We start from the raw sequence: 20,548 nt of genomic DNA, 5'->3' as shown, positions 1-20,548 counted from the left end.
AAACAAGCAAAGAAACAACATGTGCCAGCTTTGATAGTGAATGCCTATGAAGAAGACTTGTGCCACTAAATCTGTGTTCGCAGGATTCCAAGAGATTTCCTTAGTACTAGTTCTTAGGCACTCCTGAAGTAGATTGAAAGTAGAGACTTAGAAATGGAATGTCCTGCTGCGGCTAGACAAATACAGCTTCTAAATAGCTTCTTCAGCTATTCACCCTCCTCAAAATATATTTCATAATTAAAGTTTTTTTTTTAAAAAAAAAAAAGATCTGAGGAATGAATAAAAACATTCATAACTTCCCACAAGCACATCTTGTTGCTGTGCAAACCAATATGCAATAATTGCATTTTGTCAGATAAACCAGTACAGCTACTAATACAATGGAAAAGAATATATTCTAAGATAGAAAAACAAACTCTGTTTGCATTTGAATTTTTCATCATGACTAGGAGAGATTCCATTATTAAAGAGAAAGTATCCCCTCAAAGTCTTCAGGATTCCAAATCTTCAAAGGAAGTATTTAACTGCTCACACAATAAATACAGATACAGTCTTTTGTTCACATTTGGATATAAGAAACTGGCATATCATTCATTATCAAATTTTAGCAGACACGATAATTAAAATTATGATTTGATGACACTCTCTGGAAGGTATCAAAGTAAATTTCCATTACAACAATTCAGTCTTACCACTCTGTAGAGATACAGGAAGCTTTGACTTTATTCAACTCATCCTGAATAGCCTGTTTGGCTCGGATTTCAGCATCAAGAGCCGACTGCAGTTCCAACCTTGCAGACATATCTAGCTTTGCAAAGCGGCGCATCTTCCAGGGCATATCCTAGTTAAAAAAACAATAAAAAAAGGGGAGAAGGAAGAGTAAGAGGAGAGAAGGCAGAAAACAAGGAATGTAACTAACTTCAACAATTATGTTTCTCAGTCTATTATGTCTCAGTCTATTTAGTTTCTAGAGTATTCTTATGATTTTTACCCTCCAGTAACAAATAGGCAAGGAGAATGTCTTATGCTGTCACAGTCTCAAAATCAAAGAGACTTTGTGAATTCTAGTTTTGATGTGCCTCAATTCAAATGACAATCAAAGGACAAAGAACATTCAAAGGACATTCACAAGGGAAAGACTTCAAGGTTTCCATGAAGTCAAGTATACATTTCCTTCAACAGACTAATATATGATTATAACATAGCTACTTCAATAATATCAGAGATAAAAATCCCATTATGAAGATACTACTGTTTTAATAAATGATAAACAATAAATTTGGTATTCAGTTATTCAGAAGGGAAGCTCTAAGAAAGTTTAAATTCTGACTAATACTGCCTCTATAGACAGGTTATCATTGGAGCTGAAACAATTATTTATTTTTTAAGAAAAAACAAAAACAACAACAACAAAATCCAATATATGAAATTAGACTCTTACTGTAGCTCTTGCACCCAAACTGGAGTTCCTCAGGGCCTCTAGCTCTTCTGTCATTTTAGAGGCCAAGGCTTGAAGATAACCTCGAGCATCTTTTTCATCACTTACCCTAGACAATTACATTAGAAGAAAAAAATGTTTTAACCAAACAATCTAAAGACAAACAAACAAAATCCTCTTCAATGACATAACAACCAAAACAGAAAAAAGAATACAAAGCTAAAATCATAAAATATAAGGAAACGGGAAAAAAAACAATACACCATAAAGTCTACCATTAATTAATATGAATAACACAATGTTTCAGCAAAGATTTACAGATAGTAGCCAGAAGGCAAGACAGAAAGCACCCACTCGCAACTGCCATGGGCTTGGAAGAAACAGAAGAGGTTTACCATAGCAAAAGCTATGGGCTAAACATCTACAGGTTGTAGTTACTTCTCGGTGTGATTTATTTAAGGATGATGGCTTTAATACAGAGGAGGCAAAGATAACGACCACTTGACACACAACTCCCAACCAACACGAAAAAGTAAACACTTAGGTATGCTTTGGGCTTTATCTTCTTTGTCTCCTGCTTACAATTTAGTTCAAGTAAGAAGGTAAGGGTAAAGAGGAGGCCTAGGGAAAAACAGAACAAAACAAGACAAAAACAAGACAAAACCAAAACAAGGTTCTGTCTTTATTAAAGTCAATAAGAGTTTTAATATGAATGAATCAGTATTCTTCCCAAGCTATACCAAAACTCAATGGAAGCAGCATATCAACTTTTGTTCATTTTGGATGTACCACATTCTCAATTCTGGATATAACACATTTTGACGACCAGGTAAGAAGACCTTGTCTATACAAACCACTCAGAGTATAAAAGTGGGAAAAAGGTGCAAGAATTAGCATAAGATGCTTTGGAAACCAAAGGGGATGCATAGTGAAATGGACGGTAAAAAGAAAATGGAGTTTAAGTAGGAACAGAAAGACTGCAAGGATTTCAAGGTGAGAAGGGAAGTAATTTTTACAAAAATATATGCCAAGTTCAAGAAAATTCTTCAGACTATTAAAAACAGTAAGTATAAATCGTACAATTTAAAGCTGAGATACCATTTTGTTGTCCGCTAGATGGCAACATTCTCTCAATAAGGAGATAGATTGATCAAATGCGAACCCAGGAGTTCTTGGAGTCTTTCGATTTGTTAGAGTTTTGCTGTTGGTTTTCTAGCTTTCAAATAGCTTTTTTTTTTTTCCCTTTTTTTTCCCCCCCCTGGTTTTCAAAGCTTTTAAATATCTGCCATTGTAACACTATGCTTAAAGTCTCCAACTTAATTTCCACCCCCACAATCAATTAAAACAAACAAACCAAAGAACCCCCTGCTTCTCCAAACATTTTCAGCACTTCACTCTGCTCTCAAACCCTTAAGTTTCCCCCTGCCCTCCTGAATTTCTGTTTAATAGCTAATTAACCTCCGATTATTCCTACTTCAAACACAATGCGTGTAACAAATTTTCAGGTTTCCTTCAGTTGAATTTCCTGAGAATTTCTGCTAGTTGTTCAATGTATCATCATACTCCAAATCACTTTCACAATTTGTACATGCTTTCTGACAGCAAGCAGATTTCAAAAGCCAAATAACTACTTCGGGGCTTTTTAATGTTTGATTTTATGCATAAATTTTTTTTCTTCTTTCCTTTTTTATTTTTTAAATGAAATCAGTATTTAGATAAAGTCAACCACACTGCATTTGGTGGAATGATACCTAGCCAACAAGGAGAATATTAACTGAATATTCTGGGTAACAATAGTCACAGCGTCTGTACTAAGCTGATTCTAATGTCCACTAATGTCCGTTATAATAATAATGACCACTCTAATGTCCAGGTAATCTGGGTATGATTTTCCGAATTCTCACGTACATACTCAACATACAGAATTATTAATTTGAGCTAGCCATCTAAGATTCCTTTGCAATTGGTGGAGAGAAAAATCACCTTCTATAGCACTAGTCATGGGATTATCTACCTTATGACTTTTAAAACTAGGTTACATAAATCCCTCCCAGAGAGGGTAGTAAGTTAAGATTCTTGCCAAGAACTCTGGGAATCAATAGCAAGATTTCTGTCAACCTCCTTTCTGTAACAGATCAGAAATACAGTACCATGGCTATTTAAAAGATTCCTTTTTTAGGTGTCTGTGTTAATCTCATATGTAATGAATTTCTTTCCCAACTCCCATAGGAAAATTTAGAGCTGACTATAAAATCTTCAATATTTCTTATTCTTGTCAAAGAATGATGAGTGATTTGGCTAATATGAGTATGTCGATATAACACCTCCCTTAAGGCTGAATGATCTGTGTGGGTCTATTGCTACCACATCAGAATTTGCGATGGAAGTTTGACTGAAGCTTTTCTATTAAGAAACTGGCTGTATTTATGGTGCCTTGGGATATCAGCAAAAACTAAAAGAGGTTTGTACATTTGCCATAAACGAGATGCAAAAGAGGACAGTAAGAATGTATGGAAGGGCTAAGGGGAACATTATAGGCCATTAAAGTTACTTGCATACTATAAAATCTGAAAAAAAATAAATTAGAAAGGCCCAAGAAGTTATGAAGAGAGCAACAATCCTAACCACAAAAAATGTGAACTCAAATGTGTGGCACATTTCCTGAGAGATTTATTAGATGGCAAGGCACTCAACGGAAGCGAATAACTCCTAAGGCTTGTGTTACTTAAAATAGGGCTAGAACAAATCCTTTGAATTATCACTGGGAGATGAGCAAACTTTTTACCAAAACAGTAATTAATTTCATCTACTGCCTCCTATCCTTCATGAACAATGGTACAAAAAGAAAACAGTAGGCAAAAAACATTTTAAGACGTGAAAAGTATGCACCCAAAACACATATTTTAATTTAATACTAAATGAAAACCTGCTAGTTTTGGAGAGGGAGCCTAGAAGTTCCACCCTGCTTTGTTATGTCCAAAGCTAACTGGAAAGCAGCGGGAAAACTTAAGGGAGATGAGGGAAAGAGGGGGATCCTCCCTCTCTCCTCAGCACTGGTGAGGCCACACCTGGAGCACTGTGTCCAGTTCTGGGCTCCCCAGTACAAAAGGGACATGGAGCTACTGGAGCAAGTCCAGAGGAGGGCTACTAAGATGGCAGTACAACTAGGAGACTGCAACATCTGTCATACAAGGAGAGGCTGAGAGAACTAGGCCTGTTTAGCTGGGGGAAGAGAAGACAGAGGGGACCTTATCAACATGTTTAAATATCTGCAGGGAGGGTGTCAAGACAATGGGGCCAGAATCGTCAGTGGAACCCAGCAACAAGACAAGAGGCACCAGGCACAAACTGAAGCACACGAAGTTCCGGCTGAATATGAGAGGGCACTTCTGAGGGTGACAGAGCTCTGGAACAAGCTGCCCAGAGAGGTTGCCTCCTGTTTTGGAGATACTCAAAACCTGCCTGGATGCCATCCTGTGCAACATGCTGTAGGTGACCCCGCCTGGGTCTCCTAGATGAGCTCCAGAGGTCCCTTCCAACCTCAACCATTCTGTGACTCAGTGAAACCATTCTATTTTCATACCAAAGATGCAGACAGAAATTGCATGTTCTTCCAAGGAAAACAGACCTGTGACTGATTAAATATGTTCTTTTTTTTTTTTTTTAATTAGACTTCTTTCTTTTTAAAACATTTACCATTATAATGGATGTTTAAAATTATTCATATAGCACCCCAAGTTCCACAGCAAAAAATCCCCAGATAAGGACCTATATTGGTACACAGTGCTGCATTCTAAGGCTAGCAGATGGACATTAACAGATTATCTGAGTAACACATGGGAGACCTAAACACAGTAAGAAATATATGTGAGCAACTATATGGCCTCACAACGCTGAAAAAAATATATGCAGAGAGAAATATGAAGGGAAAATTGAGATATGTACAGTAATTAAAAACTGGAACCAAATCAGAATTTTTAATCTCCTTAATGTTTGCCCATACTATTTTTTTCCTTTTTAAACCTCTTTCCCCTCCCCCAAATGATGTCTGATACATGCAAGATGCCTTATCACATATCTAAGCCAATTCAGCAGTGTATCTTCAAATATTAAACTCTCTCATAAATTGGAGAAGGGACTTTCTTAATAGGCAGTTGGTACATTTTTACATCGTGTCAAGTAAAATAATCCACATTTAATGCTGACTTGTCTTCTTCCACAACTCTAAACTTTTATGAATGCTTTCACATGTAAATCTGAGAAAAAGATTTACAGACAAGCATTTTTTAAAAAACAATATGCAATGCAAAATAACAAACTTGTGTCTCTTCTTACCTTGATTTTTTTCTAAAGAAAATATTTCTGATATCCATTAAAACTAACTATCCATTAAAACAGCTTTAGTAAATATATGTATTTTTACTTCTCTGATGCAGACAGTCTACTAAGAGTTGTGTGAGACGTGGTTTAAAAGGAATATGCACAACTGGACCCTTAAATTTTTTTTTTTAACCTCTGCAATGAATTCAATGTCTTGAGATGTTATTAACTTCTTAACACAGACTGGAGGTACATAATTTTATGTAACAAGAAGTTTTACACACTTCCAGAAACCCAGAGAACAACCTTCCTTCTGGTTATGTATCACATGGTTGTATTCAGAAGCCAAACTTTCTCTGTATTTAGACAACAAAATTATATTGACCATATAACAACTAACAAACTAGTTTTCATTAAAACAAGTATTTCCCATTTTTGCTTTGACATGTCAAGTTAGATATTTAGTTGAGACAGATAAAATGCGAAAAAAAAAATAGTAAACCAAAAAAAGACTATGTGATGAAGTCTTCAGAGAGGTGATTGATCTTTACAAAAAATTTCTGGACACAAACTGTTCTCGTAGGTGCTAAACACTAGACGGAGCCATAAAAAGGAGGGGGAAGGAAAACATGAATGGAAGGGAAAAATGAAAGCTGTCTAGAAAAAGCAATCTTTTCCTTTTGATAGTTTCAACTTGCTATTTTTCCCTTCATTTATTAGAACTGAAGACAGAAGACATTATAAACATAACATCATTATTTAACAGATGTATTATAAAAAACACCACTTGACTGGCATTGGGATAGTCTCAAACCTTCTGCCTTACTGCCTTGTAAAAAATCACATAAAAGTTGTACTATATTTGTTTCATTCTGCCACATGCCAAGCAGATGAAGGAAATTAATGCTGAGACACAAATACTCTCAAGTCACTGCTTTTCCCAGGCTTGTTCCTCCTTGGAGGCGTGAGCTCAGCAGCACATGATTCCTTTCAGCATTCTTCCAAAGCCACAAGCCACACCCAATGGCTATGATTCTTTTGCACTTAAACAGTTGTGTTTGCAAAGACACTTTCGCTCTTAAGGAGGAACGCAATTTTCCAGATACAGATATTATTAAAATCTCATGCAAAAAATACAGCAGAATCCTGCCTGGATGGTGTGCAAATTTCACTTAAGCACTTGCGAATCCCAAAACTCATCAATAGCCCTACCACATACTGAGTACTCACCACTGGATGATCTCAGTAATTTGGGCCTCCCAGTGGGCCACAGACTCCTTTTTATCAGCTAGGTCTCTCATCTCTTCTTCCAGCTGCCGGTTATTCATACTCAGCCTCTCGAACATGGTGGTGAGCTGAATGAGAAATTCAGGAACTTGTTAAATGTATAAGCGACTGTGACTCCATCACATTACAAACTCAGAGCCATGTGTTCCCCTCTCCCATTTCATACGTCTGCTTTAAAAATATTTAATACCCATTACAATGAACACCATGCAACAATAAAAGCCAGAATCGTTTCTCTTGTATGACCTCAACTGTAATGAAAGGTCTGTTTAAGAACTGAAACTTCATTTTTGCTCTAACAAACACATTAGTTTCTAGAGAATTACTCTCCAAAAATCCATACAACTCTTAGATGGTTTCTGTTCTGCACCATATAGATGTGCAATACTCTCTGTATGAAAAAGAAGAAAATGAAAAAGCCAAATAAGGGCACAAAAATAGTTACGGCTGAAATAAAGCTGCTCTCTCTCTTGTTTAGTAACCATGGAGAATGAGAGGCTTAACAGATACAACCACAAGTCAGTCCTGAGGTTCTCGAGGTATTTTACATTCCTTTATTTTTCATTTCACTCACTTGCAGACATGGAAATTGAAATGAAATGCAAACCTCTACGTACAAAATGGAATACCTAGCTATTAACCTTACTCACATTTACACAGCTGTCATTCATACATGCATCTTCTGCAAGACAAAAGCCACAGCTAATCTGATTGGGTATGGGGAACTAAACCTTCATTATGCTAAATAATTATTCACAAAATCAAACTGGAACCAGACATCAGATTGACTTTATAGAAAGGCCTGCTGAGGAGAATGAATCTCACTAAAAGGTTTCTTTTAGCGCTGAAATATAGTAACAAAAATCATGAAAAAGTAACATTTTTTAATCTATGCTGCTCTCTTATACTCCTAATATTACTCTGCTGTATATTTACCATTCAATGGGCTTATGATTTAAATACGCCAGTTTTTTAAATGTCACTTTACAAGACAAATACAAAGCTAACCAAATTTAAAGAAAAAAAGAACATGCAAAAAGACTATCAAAATGACTCTTGCTGTTCTTCGACTAGACCTACATATAGGCATATGTGTTACACTGCTTATACTGGTATTAAAATACACTTTAATTTGAACACTGACAGCCAAACATCCTTACTTTGAAGAACACTGTACTTTCATCATATTTTTAGATTTTTTTTTGCATTAAAGAAAGAACAGACAAGTTTAGCAAGACTTGACTCATCCACAACGAACTTGAAAAACCTCTCAAAATGAACAACATAGGTAACCAAAATGTATGAAACATAAATATTTATATATGAAACATAAATATTCCTTGCTCAATAGTCTTCAATTAAATTGTCTTATCATTTGTATTTTTTTTAATATCTCAAAGTAACACAATCTCAGCAAGCAGGAGAGGCCCTGTTATTTCACACTAATTGACATGCAAATATACTCTCTGTAATCACATCATTAACTATATATTTTTATATTTGGGTTACACAAGCAAGTAATCACTTTGTTGGGGGGGGGGATTAAGATATTGTCTAAAATTAAATCTTAGCTAATTGCAAAACCACGTAACTCAATTCCTACCCAAATACACCTATATGTCCATATATAAAAGTATATAACCACACATTCTCAAATTCAGACGCATGTAGATACTCTCTATTCAAATCAAGTATTAATCACAACTTTTGGTGTAATAGTAATTTCTGCTAAGAGTTATTAATAATCAATACAGCTTTACATTGACAGATTTGTACACAGCACACATTAGTTGTAAACTCAGGACACAACTATTCAGCACTTACTTTATCAAGTTCATTTGAAAGTTTTTTGTTTTCCTCTGTTAGAAGAATCTTTTCTCTTTCATACTTCTGTTTGAACTCTGTTTCAAATTCCTCTCTTTCACTTTGGCTAAGAAGTAAAACAAACTAGAATTAGAAAGATTCCTTTCTTAAATTCATCATACTCTACTTACAAACATACATACAGATCAATGCACACTGTAGCTGAAAGGAAACTATTACAAAGATAATACCTGATCCTATTAAAGCTAAGACCATAACGTGTTACACTACCATTTTAGGGCTATAAGACAGTGTTTAATTTTATCATCAGAGAGTTATCTTTCCTTCAGTACAGTATTAACAGAGCTCCACTGAGCTATCATTTATCAATCCTCTTGCACATATTTTAATATTTAATGACTCTCTCAAACACGGAGCAGCTGTAATTCAGCGGACTGAAGTCTGTGTCAATATTCTGAGACATTCAGGGTAAATTCTCTGAAAACTCACAGAACTGTTATTTTAATTTACAGATCTCCACAGTTCCAGGTTTCACACAGAATGACATGCAAAAACAACTGCATATGAAAACAGAACATACAGAACTTAAATTAGGGGAGTTGGGGCTGAGTCACTGATGAGGAAAATTTACATGGGCAGTAAGCTTCAAACAATATAGCACAGCCTGATGTCACATATGAAGAGCTAATTCAGCTACTATATATTTACTATCAACATGAAGTGAACAGATAACTTTTACATTCCTAATATGACATGATTCTAGTCTAGATTAGGACCATTCTTTTGGAAAAACATTTTCAAATAGCTGTTGCCCCCAGCCCTTCCTTTCTCTTGTGGGTGTCATTCAGTAGAGAAGAACCCCTGATTAATTCTGTTCAACTTCGATTTTGCACAATGAACACAAGAACCTAAAATTAAATAAAACTGCTTGGCGAAAAAACACTGTAGTTTCCTTAAAGAGGTGTACTGCAATGTTGTAGACATGTAACTCCCATCTCAAATCCGTTCTTTTGAGACTTGCTACATTTGTGAAGTTTCAGGAGGATGACGTTGTAGCATCTTGTATTCACTGTGACTGATAATGAGTACAATCATCAGTAGGTTAATGGAACTGTACTATAAATGCCACGGCTAGAGAAAATATCCGTCCAATAAACATCCCTGTCCAACATTAAAAGGTTTGAAAAAGTGCTCAGTAAAAAAAGGTTAACACTGTAAAAATAAAGTCCAGTGGAAACTTTGTCTTGAATATTGCAATTGCTTTTCTATCCAGAAAAGCAATCAGAATTTTATGTTGTGGAATAAAGAAATTACAACCTCACCAATTTTCCTGAGATGTAGAACTAGCACAAGTCTGGCAAACTGCAAGAACACCCTTAAATGCAGAGAGGCATCAGTGGTTACAGTGAACCCAGTTAAGAGAACTTCTGGTTTGAATTTCCTATTCCTAATTTGAAATTCATTTAGTGCTTCAACCACTCTTTGAAATCCAGTACAACATGTTAGACTCATGGTGAAATCCTATGTTGCTAGGCATCCTTTGAAACATAAGCACATCCTAGCAAAGTAAAATAGTATCATTACTGTTTAAACACTAAGTTTGAAATTCACCACCACTTCTTTTCTATATCAATAGATTCCCTGCATATGATGAGCAGTCTAGGAAAAAGGCAGGAAAAGATTAAAGCATTGGCTGTCAGGGGAATTAACAAGTCTTGCTTCTTTTTGCAAGGCAGAGATTCAAAACTAATTTCTCAGACAGCAGACCAAACTAATTTTTAATTAATTTTAGTTCTTTTATTTAGCTTTTTCATATTTATGTTTTTGTTTAGCATTTTTTGTTCTGTATTTGTATACAACTTGTTCTTTTACGGCTCTGAGGCTCAAAGCAGTCAAAAATGATGGTGGATTACAGAAAGGAGCCCAACATATTGGGAATTTTCTGTATTTTGAATTCTTAATTCAGCTGATTGTCACTAATCCAGAAAGTCAGATTGCTACAGCATAATACACAAAGATGATAAATTTTAAACAGATGAGAATGTGGATATAATCTTTCATACCAAAATATCAACTAAGCAAACCACAGAACTATGCCAGACTACATATGCATACCTTGGACAGCCAAGAACATCAAAATAACACATTTGCTATGAAGCTGGGCATCCTCCTCTCCCATCAAGCTTTTTCTCTCATCTAAAATTTAGCTATGTAACCACTCTTGAAGTTTAAGAAATCATACGTGATACAGATTTCTTTTTATTAGTAAAAAAAAATAAATAAATAAATCACAAACCACATGCAAACAATGTGAAATACAGCTTTATGGCATCACTTTGTCACTCCAGCTCTTTACAGGACAACGAGCTGTACAAAGTGGAGAAATATTTTACCTTACTGCTTTGAAACCAAGTAAACCAGACTTGAAACAAACAGCAGCCCTCAGGGCTTCTTCATATAACAGATTTTAAAAAGAAAACTTTGTTTTATAAAACTCTCTTCTTTATAAGTGTATCATTAATTGACAGGCTAAAAAGAAATTCTGCAAACGTGATTTATTTTTCACTTTAGGTTTCCTGCACCTTCTTCCAAAATATTTCATAATGGCAATTCTAAAAAAAGGAATGTTGTACAGCAGATCACTGGCCTGATGCTGTGTCCCTACATTTCCAATTTTAGTAGCACGCACTTTATCAGAATTTTAGCAAAGGGTACAAAGGGGTAGTTACTCTCACTTGAACACTCGTGTTGTTGAAATAACAAATAGCTTAAAGTTGAAGGAAACAAACAAAAATTCCATTTTTTTTAAATAAAAAAATCACCAGCACGTAAGTTAAAAAAGGTTCACACAGAGAATTGATTTTGACCAAGCTCTTCTTGACCCTTGCTTAGAATAACACACGTAATTTACTCTACGCTATATCCCTTGTAAAGCAATACAACCATATCCTTTTAATCTGCACTAAAGGTTATTTTTAGACTACTAAATACACTTCGACCCCACGGCCACTCCAAGCTTATGGTTTAAATAATTCTACTTATTTCACCATAAAGCTTCCAGGTGCTTCCTTTTCAACACTTACACTGAACACCTCTGTATTGGTAAACTCACAAAAAGCTTTGTTTTTCTGGTTAGAAGAGCTAAAAAGAATACATGCAAGGGGAAACAAAAAACATCAGTGTTCTCCTGAGAAAAAAAAATCCAAACACGAATCAAGTAGCAATTCTTCCACTCAATATTCAAGCTTCCCTTCTAAATTCCAGAACTACTACAGATATCAATCTGTAGCATACCTCGAACAGTGAACTTTTGCGTTTCCGTGAAGTCCTAATATTTGCAATGAGATTCTGCCTATCTGTGTCACAGAACACAGTTCTTCAGCTTCAACTTCAAAGACAAATTCTTCAAGCCTTCATTAATCACTCATTATGTACTTGGACAATCAACTTGGTATCATGCTTAAGCCCTTCCCACTGAGAGTCAAATGTCAGATTCTGGTTATGTGCTCTGCTCATGTTTTACAATTTTTCCTTATACCAACATCTGAAATACATGGTTACATCAGCATTCATTTCAGATTTTGATCCAGTTCATTTTTTATTTACAAAGAGAAGCTAGATGAAAGAAGGTTTATGAAAAGCTAGAATGAAGCAGATTGGCATTGTTAGGCCATCTGTCATTTCACTAGATGGACATCTAGTTATAACCTCCGCAGCTGTACATAAGAATGGTTCTGATAAAACTTCAAGAAGTTTTTGAACCAGTTGGAGTTTGGAGGCTTGATCTTTAAGAACAGTTTAGCCTGAAGAAAGTACTAATGATTTTTTCTTGATTATTCCTCCTTTTGAGACATTAATGAACTGACATGTCATTAAAGAGTATCATACTATCACCTTTATTTATTACAAGACAGCGTAGCCTTCTGTGTATTTATAACTCATAGGTCAGCAAAACGGTTAAGTTGTGATACAAAGAAAACATGCTGCTGATGCAAGTTTTACCTCTCAACCTAAAACAAAGCAGGAAACTGCTGTATTAATATCTCCAGTCTACAAGTAACAGCTATACTCCATGAAGAAACAGCCCATGCACTGCATTCTAGGATATATGGTCTACTTTCCAATGGTAACAGTTTACCAGAAAAACAGTGTTTTCTAACTCTATTTGCATAAGCTTTTTTGAAAACCTCTTTTATTTACTACTTATATTCAAGGCTTGGCAATATATATATATATATTTACATTTATATGTATATATGGCAATATATATTGGCTAAGCTTTCGGTAGGAACCTCTCATTCGTGATTTTTCTAATATCCCATCTTACTGCAGCAGCAAAAAGAAGCATCCACTTTTTTATCTATAAAACACTCTGAATTTTTATGAATGAAATTGATGAACACATTCAAGCTATGACTATTACTATCTTCAATACTACACTGTCCAATGGAAAAACTCATTTTTATTGATGAATGCCTCAAGAAACATTGTCAAGGCTAGTTATGGGTTTCACCATGGGAGACAAAAAAGCAATTCACTGACAAATTACCGTGTCAAAAGAGATGAAGCGGCTTATGCCTACAGTAGTCTGATGACTGATGTTAACGCTGGATAGAACCCAGCGTGGATTAGCCATAGTCCACATTAACTGACTGTTCCTGTGCTGGCAGAAATGTAAGCAATAGTTGATTTCTAACACATTAGCTTTGCATCAAAGGAAGAAAAGAGGAAACAGGAAAAAACGTCAAGAAAATATTTTAAATTGCAACATAAATATCAGAGGTCAATTTACACTGAGCTGCTATTCTGCAGCTAAAGCTACATACCTGGGAACCATCAAACACTGCCAGAATTCTGGTGCAAAAATAACTGTTTCAATACAGGGTTGTGGATTTTTTTAATTATTTTTGTTTGTAAAGGTGACTTTACTTTCAATTGCGGCATTTGCTCAGCCAAAATCCACCTGTCTGCACTACAATTAATGAATTCACAGTGTGTCTGGAAACATACCATGAGTCTTAAAAATACATATTCAGCTTAAAGATAAGTTCCATAAAATACTCACTTTTCTCTTCTGGTTTTCTCTAACTTGTCTTTCAAAATCATGATCTCCTTCTTGAGGGCAAGCTGCTGGCTCTCTGCATCCCGTAATTCTTTCTTCAGACTTTTTATCTCATTAGCATGCATTATTTCACGTTTAGATAGTTCTTCTTCATAGAAAACACTTTTCTTTTCCAGGTCTGCCTTTAATTTAGTGATCTCTTGCTGGTATTCTATATAGCTTACAGCAGGTGAGCGACCAACCTGTTTTTGCTAAAACAAACAGCTCCAAGTTAGCATTCCAGAATGCTGAAAGCGATGTTCAGCAGCAACTCAATATTCTTAAGTCTATGTTTAGAAAACATCAGATTACAGACTTCAGGTAAAAACATAAATCTAATTTTTTTTCTGAAAATTTGTTAATCACAAATCTGAATTGTACTTTTATCATTTTGTGATTTAAATGCAGTGATAGTTTTCACAATATTGAAAAATTGATCATCATTTTAAACACCTCATGCTGCATTCTGACTCCCCTTACATGCAGTCAGAAAATGACCAGAGAATTAAAAGACTTTCACGCTCCCACTCATACAGTTGACAGCATGACTTTGGACTATGATATACAGTCAATATACTTCAAAGCTCAAATAATTTGTGGAAAAACTATATAAAGGCAAGCAGAAGCTAAACTTAAGGCTAAATTCTAGTTACAGAAAGATTATATGGATACCATCAGTGAGGAAAAACTGACCTATTTTACTTAAACTGACCACTTACATCATCATAGTGGATTAATAGGAAAAACAAGCTTTAAACAGCAAGAGTAATTACTTTTCACAGCTACAGCTGCATAGCTGCATCAAATGCTGCACTCACTAAAGACAATGTCCTGCCAAAACAAAAATGATGATCAAAATCAGGCTCCAACTGAGACAGCAGCATGATACCTGCACTGAAAGCCAAGTATGGAAATAGGTTTTAATGTAAATACATGAATAACCTGGTTAGATTTTTCTTCCTATTTTTAATATGGAATTAAAGGTAGTCTAAGTAAGTAAAGAAAATTACTTAATAAAAAGACTGTGCTTCAAAAAAGTACAGATAACTGAAAAACCTACTTCCTTAGGGCAACGCACCTTTAGGAGGATCTAACAGATCTAAGATATTTTCTTAATATCTCTATTTTTACCATAGATAACCAAGGTTTTGCATAGTTTCTTTAGCTCATGTATGAACAGGCTTTAAGAGCTAAATGTCACTGTAGAACATTCTGATGATCTGAGTTACTACCATGATGTATTCTGTGAGAAAACTGAGCCTTGCTGTTCATGTCAGCATTACAGTGTAAAACCCCCTAAATGTACAAGCCAGATACATGCTGCTATCTCATCGTTTTCTGTAACTCTATCTCACACACCAAAAAAAAAAAGGAGTAAAATCCTGCTGTTAGGATGCAGAACTGTAGATCAGAGGGAAAAAGTGCCATACTAAGTAGAGATTGTTTTGGGAGGGAAGGGGGAAAGGAAGAATTTCCCTTCATGCACAGGTAGTTAATTACTTAACTTGTTCATTACCGCCCAACATGATGAATTGCCTACACATATACTGCAGTGGATCATGTGAAAAACTTCTTTGCAACACCATGATTTTAATGTTTTTTTCATGTTTTATTTCACAACTGAAAGATACCATTAAGATCATAAAACAGATGCTGCAGTGCTGCAGTAGAAGAGAGAGCTGGATGGTATTGTACAGTGGCTTACAGAACTAGAATAATAAACAGAAAACATGTTTTGAACTTTAGTAAGCACAAATTCCAAATATATGTTTTCATTCATGCCTGTTATATGTGAACATATGGTGCAACTGAGACAATTTCTCACAGCATTCTCCTGAAGAAGCTGGCTGCTCAAAGCTTGGATGGGTATACACTTCGTTGGATTAAAACTGGCTGAGTAGCCAGGCCCAAATTGTGGTAAATGGAGTTAAATCCAGTTGGAATTCGGTCACAAGTGAGCCCCAGAGCTCAGTACTGGGGCCAGTTTGTCTTCAATATCTTTATCAATGATCTGGATGAGTGCAAAAAAAAAAATTTGCAGATGACACCAAGTTAGGAGCGAGTGTCAATCTGCTCAAGGGCAGGAGGGCTCTGCAGAGGAATCAGGATACACTGGACCAGTGGGCCGAGGCCAACTTATCAGCACTAGGGTAAAGGTTGGACTAGATGATATTAGAGGTCTTTTCCAACATGAGTGATTCTATGATTCCATAATGAATCTCATGGCACATAGATAGATAGATGCCAGAGCTCAGTGCAGGAATTCGTCTCTCTCCCTCTCTCATCGACACACAAACAAAAAAAAAAGCCCCAAACAGCAGCTCTTTCATTAGACAGTTATGAAGTTGAATAGTCCAAACTGACAGCAGTATTGTAAGTATTACTATATGAATTGACAGGTATATCACATACTACAGATACTGTAATTGCAACATAACAGATATCAAGTTTTGCATTTGTAGAATAAAGAAGAGTAATCATTAAATACTGCAATAATGCAGCCATATAATTTACCACCAAAATCATCCAGTCAGCCCAAAACAGACTTTCCTAACACACCTTTGCTATATGTGTAATTAGTCCTCTTCAGTCTGGAAACAGCCTGAAGGAGTATGCTTATTTTGAAATTCTAGCGTATGAACATACTTATAATATCTCATAACAGAAAGAAGATAATGTGTTGGTGGTATTTCTTGCATTAAAGGACTGCAACTTACGTCTACGCAATCCAAACCTCCATCTGCATTGTTGAATCTATACCTAGTGTAGGCCTCTGAAGGGCTACAGCCAGCAGAAAAGAAACATAAAGCACTGTGATCTGGGCAGAATTTGGGCTGTATGAGTATATAACCAAAGGTTTATAACTAAGTTTACTGAAGTAAACAGGGAGTATAAGATCTACTACTACATCTATGAAATGCCATAAAAAATATTAATAAACATGTCCATCCACAGGCGAAGGACAGAGATTTGTAGATATTATATTTGTAGGTGTTATTTGTAGATTTATACGTATTACATTATTATATCTGATGAAAATCAAGGTCCTCCTCTTCTATTGTTATATATTGCTCTGTTTTTCAATGTTAATGCAAGCTTTATTAGAAACAGTGATTTATTACAAATGGTAACTGGCTTCTTTTGCTTTCCTCCTCCAACATGTTGTCTGAAGTCATTAACTTATCACACACTACAATTACCTTAACCTCCTTAAAGGAGGCTACAGCAAGGTAGGGATTGGTCTCTTCTCCCCAGCACTAAGTGGTAAAACAAGCAGAAATGGCCTTAAACTGCACCAGGGGAGGTTTAGATTGGATATTAGAAAATACTTCTTCACTGAAAGGATTCTGAAGTATTGGAACAGGCTGCCCAGGGAAGTAGTTGAGTCACCATCCCTGGAAGTCTTCAAAAAATGTGTAGATGTAGTGCTTAGTGACATGGTTTAATGGTGGACTTGGCAGTGCTAGGTTAAAGATTGGACCAGATGATCTTAAGAGGTCTTTTCCAACCTGAATGATTCTCTGGTTCTATAACTTCTTAGCTTATTCATGCTTTCACTACTCTTACCACTCCTATATCCAGTTAGAGTTCACTGTGAAGAAATGCCTTACTCGGTCACACCAGTATTTTCCCTAAAGCAGTGGCTATTTCAGGACAGCAAACAAGTGTGCCTTCTTATGAGGTGCATTCCCCTTGTTATACAACAGCTGTTGGACTAAAGATATTAGAGGGTACCTCTCTGCATAGTCTCAGGGGTCCTGGTGTTCATCAGTTTGAATAATCTCTTTATGAATCTGCCTATACTGTCACAACCACAGCCTCTTGTGGCAACAAGGCCCACAAGTTCAATCCCCATTGTGAAGAGAAGTACTATTTAAAATCCATGTCCTGTTTATCAAGTGCCCCCACTCATAGTACTGTAGGATTTCACAAACAGCCATTGCCATCCACCCTATCCACCACCTTCATGATTTCATAAATCTTAAACATAATTTCTTCTCAGCTTCCTCCTGTCCAAATTTAGTGTCACATCCTTTTTTGATACTACTTTAGAGGCAGGTGCCTCTCATTTGATCATTTTAGTCGCCCATCTTTGTGACTTCTCTAAGTTCACTACATCCTTCTTGAAAAGAGACTAAACTATGCATAGCACAGATCATGCACGTGCGGTTAAGTTTTACACAGCAGCAAATAATTCTCAGATTTTTGTCAGGAACTTTCCTGATGACATCCCTTATTATTTTTTTTTTTGTCTTCTTCTGCTACTGCTGCACACTGAGCCAATGACTCCAGAAAGCTGCCAGGAATGACTCCAAGAGCTCCTTCTTGAGTTGTATCTGTCAGTCCCAAATCAGTAGTGCGTATGACAAGGTTAGATTATTCTTCCACTAATAACCATACATTTTAGCTACAATGAAGCTCCTCTGACACCCTTTTACACAGTAATTTTCTTGAGATCCTTCTGGATTCTCTTGTTATCTCTGTGGTGTTTGCCTGCTTTAAAGAGCCCTGTACCATTCATGAACTCCAAGATTTCACTTCACATGTCCTTCTCTTGGATAATGATGAAGACATTGATAAAAATGGCTCCAGCATTAATACGTGGGAATCTTCTCTGTTCTGAGAATTCCTGTGAAAAGGTGTACATCTTGGCTAGCAGTTCTGCCATTTCTCATCCAAGTTAGGTGAGGCCCCTGCTCCTGGTGACCTCATATCTTATTCACCTGCCAGCTCTAATGCTTCCTGCACATCATCCTCAGACTAACTCAGCTCTTCTGACATACTTGCTACAAAGAGCGCACTCTCTGTGACAATCTCCACTGTTTCAGCAGTGAAGTCTGACAAGCGAAAATTTTGTTGAACATTTCTCCACAGCCCTATCAACTCAGAGATTACTTCTTTCATTCCTGCCAGAAAGCAGCTCCTTGAGTTTTCTAAGGTGGCTTCCTGCTTTTGATTTAAAGGACTTCCCACAATCAGTCTGAGCATCCTTTGCAAAGTATTCTCTACACCATCCTTCTTTAATTGTCAAATTCCTGTACATTTAACCTGCCATCATTTATGGGCTTTTCTGTTCTCATTTATAGACACTTTCCTTTTCTCTTTGTTTTTAAATACTAACCTTTCCTCTATTATAGCCTCCTAACTAAAAGCTGTACAGAGCTTTTAGTGAATGGAAAATGCCACATCACAACTTTCCATGACCCAAAGCATACACACTGTATTGTGAAATGTTAGTAAGAAAGCTACAATTCCACTTGCCTATTCTGATAAAGCTGACTTGTTGTTATTAATCAGCTTACCATTTAATCTCAGTAAATCTCCAATAAATTCCTCTCGCCTCCTAAAACGTTATACAAACTCTTTGCTGATGGTGAAGATTCATGAAAGCAGAACAAACGTCTTAATTTTCAGATAAGAATCTGAATTCACAGCCTCGGAAGCTTTATAAATCCAGATTTCATGAGGAATGAATTTCTTTATTTTCATTTAAGGAAGGAAGGCAAAATAAAAGAATGTGTGTTAAAGAAAAAACAAACCAAAACAAAAAAACTTCTGTGTAGTGACTTGATGTTGACAAATATCCCAGAAAATTCTAACGACAAAACTGTTATTCATGTGAATTAAGACCAGAATAGACCTAACCTGACATTTTGCACAAAATGTTTAGAATTATCCTACTGGACAAAACACTGGGAACAGCATTTTGCTGTAAATGAACAAAAGTCTGTAAGGAGAAACCAAAAAACCTCATTCCATTTTTGAGAATGAGGTTTTTGTGTTCTTTGGAGCACCATACACAAAGCTAAGGCATAGAATAAAATAACGGTTAATATTCTTGGCTTACTTAAATTTCTGTTTCTGAAAACACAAAACCATGTGTGAACAATCTAATCAAAATAAATACAACACTAAATACACTAAAACTTTTCCTTTATAGTTACATCAGTTGAGTCCTACTGTGGAGAAACCCATCTTTCTTTTCATTTACAATACAGTACATAAAACACCTATACAGAAACCCACACAGGCTGCAAGTTTATCTTCAAATAGTCAGCTACCCTCCACTAAAAATGCTTTTACCAGGTAAACAAAGTAATAATGGAAGCAATTTGGTAAAAAATCAAGTATTGAGGAATACTTCAGTTGGCTGTGAACACACTGGTCTGAAAACTGCAATAGGCAAATATTCATTTTCCTGACAACAATGTGATTCATGCTAGCATTAGTATTCAGCATCAACTGGAGTGTCAAACAATATCTTTTTGTTTTACAACTGAAAACAATCAAACAGATCCAGTACCAGTTGACTAGCAAGTCTGCAGGTGCTAATATCTGAACACACTAACCTTTAGCCCTTCTACTTCACTTTCCAACTCTTTAGAGTACTGCTCACTCTTCTCTCGCAATTTCCTGTCTTTGGATGCTTCAGCAGCTGCAGCTTCAGCTTGGACTTCCAGCTACAAAAATACATAATTTTTAATAGGCAGAATTCTTACATTTTATCAAAACCTATTGATGATTTTCAATAAGAAAGACAAATTTTCAGCACTAACCTGGACACTTCAAATTCTTAG

The 20,548-nt window shown here is 35.9% G+C and overlaps 1 protein-coding gene across 9 annotated transcripts in view; it reads right to left on the bottom strand.

Annotated features, from left to right (window-relative positions):
* The window catches only part of CDC42BPA (CDC42 binding protein kinase alpha), a 162,012-nt gene that overhangs the window by 43,068 nt on the left and 98,396 nt on the right, over window positions 1–20,548 (bottom strand). For all 9 annotated transcript variants that reach the window (XM_066993616.1, XM_066993625.1, XM_066993617.1 and 6 more), the window contains 6 exons: window positions 20,321–20,431; window positions 13,935–14,182; window positions 8,870–8,975; window positions 6,989–7,113; window positions 1,442–1,547; window positions 693–841 (listed from right to left, as the gene is read on the bottom strand). In XM_066993616.1, coding sequence (XP_066849717.1) covers window positions 693–841; window positions 1,442–1,547; window positions 6,989–7,113; window positions 8,870–8,975; window positions 13,935–14,182; window positions 20,321–20,431 — 845 coding nt within the window. The remainder of the gene's footprint in view (window positions 1–692; window positions 842–1,441; window positions 1,548–6,988; window positions 7,114–8,869; window positions 8,976–13,934; window positions 14,183–20,320; window positions 20,432–20,548) is intronic.

The sequence above is a fragment of the Anser cygnoides genome, chromosome 3 (genome assembly GCF_040182565.1).
Source record: "Anser cygnoides isolate HZ-2024a breed goose chromosome 3, Taihu_goose_T2T_genome, whole genome shotgun sequence".
In the NCBI taxonomy this organism is placed as follows: domain Eukaryota; kingdom Metazoa; phylum Chordata; class Aves; order Anseriformes; family Anatidae; genus Anser; species Anser cygnoides.
This window is presented reverse-complemented; position numbering and strand designations above follow the sequence as displayed.